General features: G+C 57.1%; 1 protein-coding gene across 1 annotated transcript in view; it reads right to left on the reverse strand.

Annotated features, from left to right (window-relative positions):
- Nucleotides 1-5,267: 5,267 nt before the first annotated feature.
- The window catches only part of GLIS1 (GLIS family zinc finger 1), a 227,446-nt gene continuing 220,275 nt past the window's right edge, over nucleotides 5,268-12,438 (reverse strand). Inside the window, exons 10-12 of the mRNA XM_036867614.1 lie at nucleotides 8,830-9,008; nucleotides 8,138-8,305; nucleotides 5,268-5,693 (exon numbers count right to left, since the gene is read on the reverse strand). Coding sequence (XP_036723509.1) covers nucleotides 5,536-5,693; nucleotides 8,138-8,305; nucleotides 8,830-9,008 — 505 coding nt within the window. The 3' untranslated portion in view covers nucleotides 5,268-5,535. The remainder of the gene's footprint in view (nucleotides 5,694-8,137; nucleotides 8,306-8,829; nucleotides 9,009-12,438) is intronic.

Consider the following 12,438-nt stretch of genomic DNA (forward strand, 5'->3'; position numbering starts at 1 on the left):
GCCCTGGGGCTGATGAGGGCTGGCAACTCCTGCCCGGTTCACTTTCCATTTGCATTTTCCCCCAGAGGCACGATCACTTAGAAACTTATAAATCCCTGGCAGGGTTGATGACCCAGGAGAGTATATAAACTGGCACTTGTAAAAGCATAATGGTCCCCTCTGGATGGCGCAGAGGGGCATGTGCCAGAACTCCTCTGGTTGCCCCCCAGGACCCGCACTGGGATTCCAGCTCTGTCTGCCCTGACTCTCTTGGCAGCCTCAGGCAAGCCACCTCTCTGAGCCTCAGTTCTTTCCTCTGTAAAATGGGGCCATCACACTTACCTAGCAGCATGTCACAGCAACGTCATGCAAGTGCCGTAGGAGCCGTAAAACATGGGCTGCAGCAGCTTTTTTGGTGGGCCGGCAGGGTATGTGGACAGAGCACAGGCTGGGTCCAGGAGGCCAGGGTTCTCCCCTGATGGTCACTGACCTGCTCTGTCACTTTGGACACATCACATCCCCTCTGGGCCTGTCTCCTCATTTTGAAAATGAGGGGTTGGTCAGGCAGTGAATTAACAAGTATTTGCTGTGGCCATACTGTGCACGAGGTTCTGTGCAGACGGGCCCTTGTTTCCTTGCTCCCATCTCTCTGCTCCATCAATGTATGTAACAAACAGGTGTTGAGCACCTCTGTGTGCCCGGCGCTGTCCTAGAAGCTGGGCAGTCAGCAGTGAGGAGGACAGGTCAGGACCTGCCCTCACGGGGCAAACATTCTAGTGGGAGCTTCCCCAATCCGTTCCTCCATGGGCGCGGGCAGGAGGTGGCATCTTGGATATAAACCTGGCGCATCCCTCCTGACTGCTTCCTTGCCTGGAGCCCCATTCTCCATGCCCTTTAGGCTGGATTAGGGAGTGTGGGTGGAGGCTGGAAGCGGTTGCAGAAATGGAGTCTCTCTGGGTCTTTCCCCATCTGTGAAGTGAGGAGGGTGGGGCAGGTGGCCTCAGCAGGCCCTCTCAGCCCTGATGGTCTGGGTCACAGGGGACCACAAGGACCACCAGGAACAGAGGATGGGGAGGCAGGGGAGTCCCTGGAGGGCAGATCCAGGTATGTGCCCAGCATCAAGGGGAACCCTGGGCCTGGCTATGAAGGCAAAAGGGGAGGTCCTAAAACCCATTCACCCCAGAGACCCCTGGCAGGTGGAATTCAGGCTGAGGAGGGCATCAATGTCATGGGCTCCGGTCCCGGCGGCAGAAATAGGGCAGCTGGGGCAGCAGTGGCACAGCAGGGGTCAGCGGTGGCTCAGGGAGCCAGAGGTGAAACAGCCTAGAAGCGCCGGGGGCCCAGGGACAGCCAGAGGGACCGGCCAAGGGATGTGGGCCGGGTTGCCGCCACCACCAGGGGGTGGTCCTTCCTGCCCACCCGAGTCCTGCTGCCTCCTACTCAGCCAAATGGGCTGCAACTCGCACTGCTCTGTGCCTGCTGCCGGCGGCGCCGGGATGGATGGACCAGGAATCATGGGCAGAGGCCTGAATGTGTGTGTGGGGGACTTGCAGGCAGAGGAATCCAGAAGCTTTGAAGTCACAAGAGAAACCCTCACCATCACTGCCACTGTGGGGCATCTGCGTGGGTAACGCGGCCGGGGACACGCGACTTGACAGGAGACTGAAACAACAACTGGCTGGGGGCTGGTTTTTAACCACAGAAGAAAACAAGTATCGAAGCACAAGGCTGGGAGATTCCACTTCCGACAGAGGATGATCTGAGTTGACACCATGCTTCTCTACCATCCCCACTCCAAACACATATAAATGCTGCATAAAATATTACTGGGGAAAAACCCAACTGGCCACTGCCCCCAAAACCTCTCCCACCAACCTCCTCTAGGCTTGCCTCTCAGCCTCCTCTGCCCCTTGGCCATCAAGGCTCAGTGGGGCCTTGGGCAAGACCCCCTTGGCCCCTGGACCACAGAGACTCAGACGGGAGTGAGGAAGAAGGAAGCACACATGGGAGGGTCGGGAGAGAGAGAAGGAAGCCTCCTTATCTAGGATCAGACCTTGCAATTTAAAGAGAAAGGGAAAGAGAAAATGGAGGAAAAAGAGAAACAAAAGGAATGAACTGGGAGGAGCTGAGAAAGGGAGGAAGGAGAGAATTGGAGGAGGAGGGAGGGAAAAAGGGCACTGCAGAGAAATGGTGAGACAGGGAGAGGGAAACGGGAGGGAGGAGAGCCAGAGACAGACAGAGAACAGAGGGCCAGGGAGACAGAAGACAGACAGGGAGACGGAGGACAGAGGGATAGGGAGATGGAGACAGAGGACAGACAGGGAGATGGAGGACAGATGGACAGGGAGACAGAGGACAGACAGGGAGATGGAGGACAGAGGGACAGAGAGATGGAGACAGAGGACAGACAGGGAGATGGAGGACAGAGGGCCCCGATGGAGACAGAGACCAGGTCTAGGGGAGGCAGGCCAGTCTCAGCCTGGCCTGGACAAAGGCTAGGGCTGCGGGGCTGTCTGGAGCAGCTGCGCTGGAAGGGGAGCGTGGTCAGTCTCTGCAGGCCTGTGTGTCTGCACTCTGGGTCCTCCTTGAGGGCCCACGGGCTGACTCAGCTCCACCGCCCTACAGACCCCGCAGGGCCCCCAGCCTTGGCCACCCTGGATGGGCTCCCCAAGTAAGAAACACCACGCCCTCCACCTGACCCGGGTCCTCCCTTGGGAGGGTGGGCAGCGGGCACACCTCCTCATTAGGGGCGGTAACCCCCATGCCCCCTGTGATGGCGTGACTCCTGCGGCGGAGTCCCTGGCACAGGGTCAGAGCTCAGGAGGGGCCACAGTTCTCCGTGTTTTCTAAATAAGGGATACAAACAGCACTGGCTGGGAAGGCGCTCAGGTCCGGTCTCCCAGAGGGCCCTGCCTGCTGCTGTGCTCCCCTAGACTTGGAGGCACCCTGCGGGCTTGGGGCATCAGGGCAGAGGATCCCCGAGGATGCCAAGAGGAGGAGCGGAGGCTCTGAGGAGACCCCAGCAGGGAGGGGAGCAATCACATTTCTAGCTCATGGTCGCTCACGAAAGCTATGACCTACCGAGCCCTACTGCGTGCCGGCTCTCAGCACCCGCCTGCTCCCCAGCTCACTTGTCTGTCTTTTCTCTTTCTTTGTCCTTTGCTTCTCCTGCCTTTGTCTCCTTTCCTCCCTTTCTCTGGCTCTCTGAAATTAAATAGAATCCAACTGCCAGCTCCCTGTGTGTTCTCCTGCTCACGACTCAGCCCTTTTCATTATTAATAGAAATATGTCCTCATTGTACAGCTTAATTCTGCTTATCTGGAGTGGATTAAGTGCTCACAATGACATGCAGTACTGATTCCTGAGCATCCCTGTTAAAGGAATTCTACCACGACCTAATTAGTTCCATAAAACCAGTGGGGGATGGGACCGGGGACGAGGGGAGCCTGGGTGGGAGTCAAGAGCCCTGGATCCCCATCCCATAATGTCAATGTGCTGAGTGACATCGTGCCCGTTCCTCCCGATGTCACTGGGGAGGAACTGGCCTGCTCCGGGAGGTGGGAGCCAGGTCACCCCGAGTCTTCAAGGGGTCAGAGGTGCACTGGGTGAGAGCATGCGTTGTGGAGCCCGAGGCCTAGGTTTGGATCCCAGCTCACCATCTGCTGGCTGTGCTGTGAGGGCAAGTGACTTAACTTCACCGTCCCTCAGTTTCTGCATCTGTAAAATGGGAGGAACTGTCAGTCCGGCTCTGGCAGGAAGCAGATGGCCCTCTCAGTCTTGGGCAGTTGAGGAAGGTTCAATGAAGGGACTACACACAAGGCTGTGAGCCCGGTGTCAGGCAAGCAAGAGACAGTGCAGTGTGCTGACTTCCCTAAGAGTGGGAGCAATTCCAGTGCCAGCCCCTGCCTGAACAGGTAGGCTGGGGGCCATGTGAGAGGGCCCCTGACCTTCAGTGGAAGATATAGCCTGCCGGGGACCCTCCTTCTTGCCCTCCCTTCCATGCTGGGCTCCTCATTGGCTGCAGCCAGCTGGGAGCCAGCACGAAGGGAGCCCCAGAGATAGGTTGGCCCTGGACACAGGGCAGGCAAAGTGTCTACCTGGGGTGAACGGGCGTCGGGGAGCTGACCCAGGAAGCACACGCAGGCCAGCACAGAGCGGCACTCACAGACCCCCGTAGATTATGGTGGGGGGCGGGGAAGCCAGGCACGCGTCACAGCTTCTGTCGCCACTTGGCTGGGTGGCCTCTCTGAATCCTAGTTTCCTCTCTTCTTTATAAAGAAGGGGTTGCTGGATCTTTCCATCTTGCTTTGCCTAACGCAGCCACACAGTACGAAGAGGTGTCCCTTTGACCTGGCTTTGAATCCTGGTTGCTCCTTTCACCTAAATGGGGATAGAAAGACCCTCCACAGGGCTGTTTCCCAGAGCGGGGGTGGGGGACGGTGGGAGGAGAGCCCTGCACAGAGTAGGTGCTCAGTAAACATGACCTCCCTTGCTTCATTTCACTTCAGCAGTGACGAGGCAGGAATTTTCCTTGAGGATTTGTTTTTAACAAGCTGACCTTCAGGATGACATGGTGAGACACAGGACACTGTTCAGGGCACCTGCATGGGCCTGGGCTGTGGGGAGGGCGGCCGCCTTGTGGGAGCCTTGGTGCCCTCCGAACTGGCCTCCTCTTCCCTCCCTCCTGGGCCACTCAGGGTGGGTGGGGCTCTATGTGAAAAGGATGTTCTCTGCACCCCCGCCCGCCTGTAGTGGCCCTGCCTCTGCCCCTTGCCCGCTGGAGGCTGTTCGGGCTCTGTCCCTGAAAGGCCTGCTCTGCCCTCCCCTGGCTTCCCCTGTTTACCCAAAGCCAGTGCCAGAATTGAAGCACGTTTTCCCACCAGCTGAGGAGTCAGTGCAGAGAGCAAAGGTCTGGTTCATATAGGGATTCCAATTTCAGTCCCAGCCTTGGTCTGCTTGACTGCCAGCGGGGGTGAGCCTGCCTTTCATTGATGTCTGGGGACCAGTGCTGGTGTCTGTAAGGCCCACAGCATGTGGTGGCGGCCCTGTGATGTGGGCCCCCGTCCCTGCCGAGGGAACCCAGGGACCGAGCTGGGCTCCGCACCTCGGCTCTCTTACACACGCCTCCACTGCTCTCCTGGTCTCAGCCTCTAGGCTGAATCGCAAAGCAGAACCGGGCCCCCAAGTCTCATTTCCAGTTTTTAATGTTTTTCTTGTAAAACCAAAAATATAAAACTGGCAGGGGAATGGAAAACAAGTTCTGTACATGTTATATACACGAGGTCTGTGATTTCGAAACCATGGGGGAAACAAAAGGAAGACACAGTCAAGGGATGCCACAGGTCACGGATGCTGACCGGCACCTCTGAGCACCTGGCTCAGGCTCGGAGGCTCAGTCCCGGCCAGTGCTGCGCAACTGCCGCAGACCAGGCACCCCGCGCTCTGCGGAGCGGTGGCCCGGCTGCTCGGGCTGCGTGCCCCGAAGGTGGGAACAGACGGCGGGGCGGGCAAGGGAGCGTCTGCGGTGGAGGTCAGGCAGGTGTGGGCGGCGTTCCTTCAGGTGTCTGTGTAGATGGAGGGGATGTGACTCAGGCAGTGGTCAAAGGCCCCGTTGGGGAAGAAGCCGCAGTCCTCGGGGCCGCTGGACACGACGTCTTCTGATGGCTGCGGTGGCAGCACTGTGGGGCATGGGGCCTCGGCCAGGGCCTCGTAGCCTGTGGGTGTAGGGGGACAGGGTCCAGACTGGAGAACTCAAGGGCCATGCCTTGTCATCTTTTCCCAGCTCCCAGACCCCACCCTCTTGCCCAGGCTCCCTTGTCACGGTGTCCCCTCAGCAGGGTGCTCTGAGCCCTCTGCTCTTCCAGATGGGGGAGCTGGTGGGCGGGGAGGGGGCTTGGGAGGAGGCTCCTTAGGCCTTGTACCTCCAAGGGGCCCAGGGCAGTTGGGGAGAGAGGCAAGGGCTGGCGTGGGGCAGTCCATCACCCAGTGCTGGACTGTGGGGCGGAATGTGGGGAGGAAGGGGAGGTCGAGGTGGGAACATCACAGCTCTAGCCCTCAAGGGCTGGTTTTCTCCTGGCAGAAGGACCCCAGCCCACCGCCACCCTTTCAGGTTCCTCTGCCCCAGCAGACACAAGAAACCCAAAGAAGGGGGCCAGCACTCATTGGGCGTTTACCAAAAGCTCATTTAAATCTTGTCTCACTTAAGCTTCACAACAATCCTATGAGGTGGGATTCATTATCCCATTTTACAGGTGAGAAGACAGGCTCAGAGAAGGCAAGCTCCTTGCCCCAGGTCATAGTAAGCAGGGGAGCTGGGATTTGAACCCAGGTCCATCTGGCTCTGAGACACCTGGCTCTTCCATTGGACACACTGTCTGTCTCTGGGGTGGGGGCCTGAAACCTAGAAGGAGCCTAGAAAGGTCGTCTTATCCAGTCCTTGACCTAAGGACTCTGTCCCTGAGCTGCTGTCATGAATTTGTATAACCTGAGACAGATGGGTCTCAGTCTTCCTGTCTGTGCAATGGGATCTGACCAAACTAATCCTGAGGCCCCATGGCCCTACCTTGTTGGTCCGGATTCAATCCTGTGAGTCTGCTCTCAGCTTGGCAGAGGAGGTGTGGGCAAGGGCACTGGATGCTGGGCTGCCACCCAGACAGCAAGGGAGAGGGGAGGCCAAAAGAACCCCCTACCCAGGTGTGGGGGCATGGAAGCTGCCTCTCGCCCCCCCCTCAGAGCTATTTATTTCAGGACTTGCTGCTAAACCAAGAAAATCCCGCCTAGAGCTGGATGGGGCCAGGGGGAGGATGGGGTGGTGAGAGCTGGCAGCGCTGGAGACGGCGGCGGCGGGTGCCTAATCACGCACCAACCCACGTGCAAGCAAACACGGAACACGCCCCCCCGCCCCCCGCAGACCTGTGGTCAGGTTCACATCTGCCTCTCGTGCATGCATGTGACACATGTCCACTCACAGAAGTATGTACACCGTACCCGAACACACAGGCACACACCTGCACACAAGCATGCTCATATGAAATGGCCCAAACATGCTAATACACAACCATGCACACACACACAGAGGGGAATCACAGGAGGAGGACACATGTGTGCACAGACACGGCATGAACATCAGCACAAGCACGATGTGGAGCACACGTCTGCAGACACAAACACACGTGCCACCGAGCTCCTTACACACGTGGGGGGCTCACACTGCCGGGAACCCACCGTGCTGGCCCTGCATGCACCTGCATGCGCATGGCCACACAGACGTGCCCCACAAACACGTGTAGAAAGAAGACATGCACAGACCCGGAGCGTGTGTGTGAGCAGGAACACGGGTCCACACGCAGGTGACCCACAGGTTTGTGTGTGCTCGGCTGTGGCCTTGGTGCTTGTCCCTGGTCCTTATCCCTCCACCCCCAGCCACACACACCCAGAGCTGCCCAAGGGGCCTCTGGGAAGGGTCTCAGGCTCCCCTTTGTCTGGGGCCCCACCATCCTGCCCAGGCCTTGCAGCTTCCAGCTAGATCTGAGCCCCAAGGCTGATCTGGGGTGGGCTTGGCTTGGGGACTTCCGGTACCACCCATCTGATGCCCCCGCTCTGACCAGGCCTGGCCCTGGGGTCTGAGACCTCCACTCGGGCCGTGCGCAGCCCTCCCCTCTCACTGGGTTCTCCACCCCAGCTGGGGGCATTACTCGAGGAAGGCCCAGGGCCCTGAGAGGGACACAGATGCAGCATAAGGAACAAGCACAACCTCTAGGCTCTGTCTCTTCCTACAGTGTGGCCTCTGTGGGCCTCGGTTCCCTCACGTGTTAAATGGGGATCAGTATTTGTCTCATTCCCTCCTGTATTCTCAGGGTTTACAACTGTGCCTGGCACACAGTAGGTGCTCAATAAATATTTAAAAGGAAGCATCAGTTAGACAGGGAGCTCCTAGTCTGATTCTTCTCTGTGTGAGAGTGCGGAAGGAACACTGAGGCTGGGGTCAGGCAGCGTGCAAATCCCCACTCTGTGGGGTCCTGGGACCTCCCTGCGCCTTTAGCTCCACCTCTGTAAAGTGGGGATGACCCTACCTCATAGGGCCGTCCCAAGGCTGTGGGACAATATGCACGAAGCACGCGGCACAGGAATGGAAAGGAGGCATGCAGGCGGGGCTTACCTGTGGCAGGTAAAGGTGCACTGAGGCCATGGTAGCCATTGGGCCGCAGGGGGTTGAAACCGTGGGCCTCCCCGGCCAGTCCGTCCCCACTGGCGGCCTGCTCGGCTGACCGGTAGCAGTCACCATAAGGGAAGCAATTCTGGATGGAGTGGAAACTGCCCTGGTAGCCTGCAGGGGGAGTCAGCGGGGGCTGCATTCAGAGGGAAAATGCCCAGGGAGGGAGGGGACGGTCCCCCACTACAGTGCTCAGCCCCCCACACTGTCCTGTGGGCATGGGGGGTGTGAATGAGTGAAGAGAGCCCCAGGGTGGAGGAGGCGCGGGGGGTCCTGCCCTGCATGGGGTTGGGTGAGGTGGTCTCACGTGGCTGTGCCCGACGACAGTGCTTGGGGGGAAGGGACTGTGGGCCCTCCCCCAACTTCCGCTCCGAGATACCCCATCACTCACTGCTCCTCCAAGCAGCAGGCCAGTCCCACCCCCAGCCATCAAAGGGAACGCTGTTCCCTTTGATGTCTGGTCGATGGAACAAACTCTTACTCAGCCCTGCCTCCCGGCTTTTCCCAGTGTGGCCCTCAGTGCCCGCCATCATTCCGAGTACCCACCTGCCACCCCCAGGCCAGTGTCTCCTGCCTCTCGGGCAGCCTGAGTGGAATCGGTGGGTACATATGGAGAGGGCCCCCTGGCCAGAGCTTACCTTGCGGGCTGGGCAGAGGCTGGGGCGGAGGGCTCTGGAAGGGCGGGTAAGGTGGCTTGCTGGGCAGCGTGGGGAAGGACTGGCCCCCTGGAGAATGGCTCTGGGAGGATGGTGGCAGCGGTGGTGGCGCAAGCCCCTTCAGTGGGCTGACCATGGGCGAGAGGAGGCCGGGTCCCAACCTGGAGAGAAGAGACAGTCCTTAGCAGGATGGGCTCTGGGGCATGTGGGCGCCACAGGCGTGCCTGCCACTTCTTGTTCCCCTCCAGCAACGGTGAGCTCACTCACTGACCTGCTCTAACTTACAACAGTGCAGTTAGAAGAGGAAGCTTTTATTTCTGATTATGTTCAAACCGGAATTAAAATTTTAAATCCTGGGCTTCCCTGGTGGCGCAGTGGTTGAGAATCTGCCTGCCAATGCAGGGGACACGGGTTCGAGCCCTGGTCTGGGAAGATCCCACATGCCGCGGAGCGACTGGGCCCGTGAGCCACAACTACTGAGCCTGCGTGTCTGGAGCCTGTGCTCCGCAACAAGAGAGGCCGCGATAGTGAGGCCCGCGCACCGCGATGAAGAGTGGCTCCCGCTTGCCACAACTAGAGAAAGCCCTCGCACAGAAACGAAGACCCAACACAGCCAAAAATAAATAAATAAATAATGTTTAAAAAAAAAAAAAAATTTTAAATCCTGTAAGCTTTAGAGTCCAAAGGAACCACTAAAGAAAAGCTTCTATTTGGTATTTAGGACTGATAGTCAAGACCACTGGTTATAACCACAACCTCTGGAGTCAACAAAACTGTTTAAAACCCCATCTGCTCTCACTGCCCATGTGACTTTGGGCAAAATGCTTAATGTCTCTGAGCCTTGGTTTCCTCACAGGGTTGCTGTGTTCTCCACCTCGCAACTCCACTGCAACTCTTTACCCAGGGTTAAATACCAGCCACCCCTGCTGGATCCCCACACCCTAACTCTGTGCAAGCCGCTCTGGTCACCAGCAGGATGAGTCCAGGAACAGCCCCACTGAAAGCCGGGGCAGTTTCTCAGCAGGAGAACATCCCAAGGCACTAACAGTCACCATTCACCCACTGAACCTCTGCCTCGCTCCAGACCCTGTGAGAGATGTTCACAGATCAGAAAACCAAGGCTCAGAGAGGTTGCCCAAGTTAGTCCCAGCCACACAGCACTGACCCCATGGGTTATGGTGAGGATAAAATTAAATAAAGCAATGTAGACAAAGCACCCAGTATGATGTCAGATACATTCTTAGCCACACTGTGAATCATCAGCATTACCATCAAGGTGAAAGGAAGGAAAACTAGCACTTAGGTCTGATGTCCAAATTGGCCTCTAGTCCTCTGCATGGTGTACTTTGAGGGACCTTCTGTCTCCATCTCTGGCCATCTCTCCTCCACTTGCACACATCCTGTGATGGGGGACTCACCACCTCCCTTCGTACACAGCCTGAAGGGGTGCGGGCCTCAGCCCGTACTCTCTGGAAGCTCACGTTCTGAAATGAGCCTGCAGCAGCTGAGAGCTATGCAGCCACCCTGAACCCAGCTGAGCCCCAGTGGGCTGTGTAACTAGGCTTCATGTCACTGTACACCAGGTTCCTTCCTCTTGCCGCCTTCCTAAGCCTCTGAGGTCTGCTCACAGGAACCCAAATGACCCTGGGGTCAGGGGGACTTGGCTGAAGGCTCACAGCCTATGAAGCATTTATGTGCACTGCAGAAAGAGGACGAGTGTGAGGGCTCAGAGTCTTTATTTTCTTGTTTGCATTAATGGTTATGTTGGACCATTCACGTTAGAATACCCTATGAACTCAATGTCACAGCTCCAGGTGAAGCTCCAGGTGACCTTTTCAGGCTAGGCGTGTTACCCCTGCCCACCCTCCAACACATGAAGAGGTGTGAACAGACAGATCAGTGCCTCTCTCTGAGGGGAGCAGGACTGTCTCAAAACAAGGAAAGATTTGGGGAGAGGTTGGTGGGCTTCACGTCTGTAGCTCTGCAGGGTCCCCATGTGCTCTAACTTGAGCATCCTGCTGTCACTGCCCCTGTGATGACACTGCACTGTCATCATTCCCATGTCTGGGACCCCCACCACTGTGTGAGTACGCTGAAGACAGCAGAAAGGGGCTTCCACGCCAGGTCCCTGGTCCCCAGGCCCAGCATCTAAGGCCCTGGAGGTACACGTCAGCCTCCGTAAGCTGATGAACTGATCCTCATCGTGACTCCATGAATTAATTGTCATTATCATCAACATGTATATTTTTAGACCTGTCTCACAGGGCCATCAAGTGGGTCTACAACTGTGCTCTATAAACTGTGTAGGGCTGTGCACAAGCCATGGGTCCTCATAACCAGTTCTCTCAGCTGAGGCTGGGTCCAGGTGTGGCCAGGAGGGTGGGTCTTCCTCCTTCCAGCCTGCTGAGTGGTACCCTCCTGTCTTATGCCCACCCCATCCTGGCACCCACAGCCCAGTTCTTCCGCGACTTCCTGTCGGTCCCCTCCCCTGGGAGCCCCTGCGGGGAGGGCCAGGCCTTGTCCTCTCAGTTACTCCCTGCTCAGCACCGGGCCTGGCACATAGCAAACAGCTGATAAATACTAACAAATGGGCTTCTGAATCACTCAGCTACAAAATCCAGAGATTAACGGCACTGCAGACTTAAGGAGAACCAGATCCGAAGGGGAAAAAACATGCATTTTCAAAGTTTGTTTCTCCTGTCTCAAACCTGCCATAAATTCCCATTTGCCACCTTCACAGCCAGTGAAATTAAACAGAACACGACTCTCCCCTCAGCAGACGTGAAGGCTGAGGTTATACTGCTCTACCTGAACTCTTTAAAAGGAAAAAAGATCATCTGGAGCTCCTCTTCTGAGTCATGCAAATGATCCCTAAATCAAATATTTTTGCTTCAATTGGAACCTATAAAAATTAATATAAAACCTCACTGGCCTGGCAGACTAGGGCTTCATACCTCGTACAGGGCCGGGGAGAAAAAACCACCCTATTGAGAGTCTTCTCTTAGCCAGGGTAAACAAATTTGGTCATGAAGTCAGGCCCTCTTAGCATATTTTTGAGTGAATCAGATAATTCTGTCAAGCTATTTAACGTCCCAGCAAACCACCAGGGAGCTGCGAGTGGCCTTCCATGTTGACTTTGGCAGGAAGGGGAGGCTGAAGGCCTTCCCCCCTTCCTCGCCTCTTCTCAGGGGCTGAAAAAAGAAACCCATTCAAGCTGGGCCTGGGCCTGGTGTCAGGCGTGAGGGCCCTTCTCTCGGGCAGCCCATGGGAGCCTGGGCACCTGGCTGGTGGGGATGGCTTGCCCGTTGCCCCTGCAGGCACGGGTGGCCGAGCGGGCCTGGGGTCCTGTCTCCGTCCTGTCATCACTCTGCCTCTCGCTGCAGGAATTCTTGATGGGCACTTATGCAGGCGGCAGGGAGGTGATGAATGAGGCGGAGCAGAGTGCACAGGCCTGAGAGGGGAAAGGCCTCTGGTTTATTTTTCTTTGGTTGGCGATGTTTTGGGGCTGGCTGTGGGTGAACAGGTGGCCTGAGCCAGTGGGTGGGGGACAGGGGGTAGTGTCCAAGGAACCTGTACCGGGTGACACATACA

The sequence above is a fragment of the Balaenoptera musculus genome, chromosome 1 (assembly GCF_009873245.2).
Source record: "Balaenoptera musculus isolate JJ_BM4_2016_0621 chromosome 1, mBalMus1.pri.v3, whole genome shotgun sequence".
Lineage (NCBI taxonomy): Eukaryota > Metazoa > Chordata > Mammalia > Artiodactyla > Balaenopteridae > Balaenoptera > Balaenoptera musculus.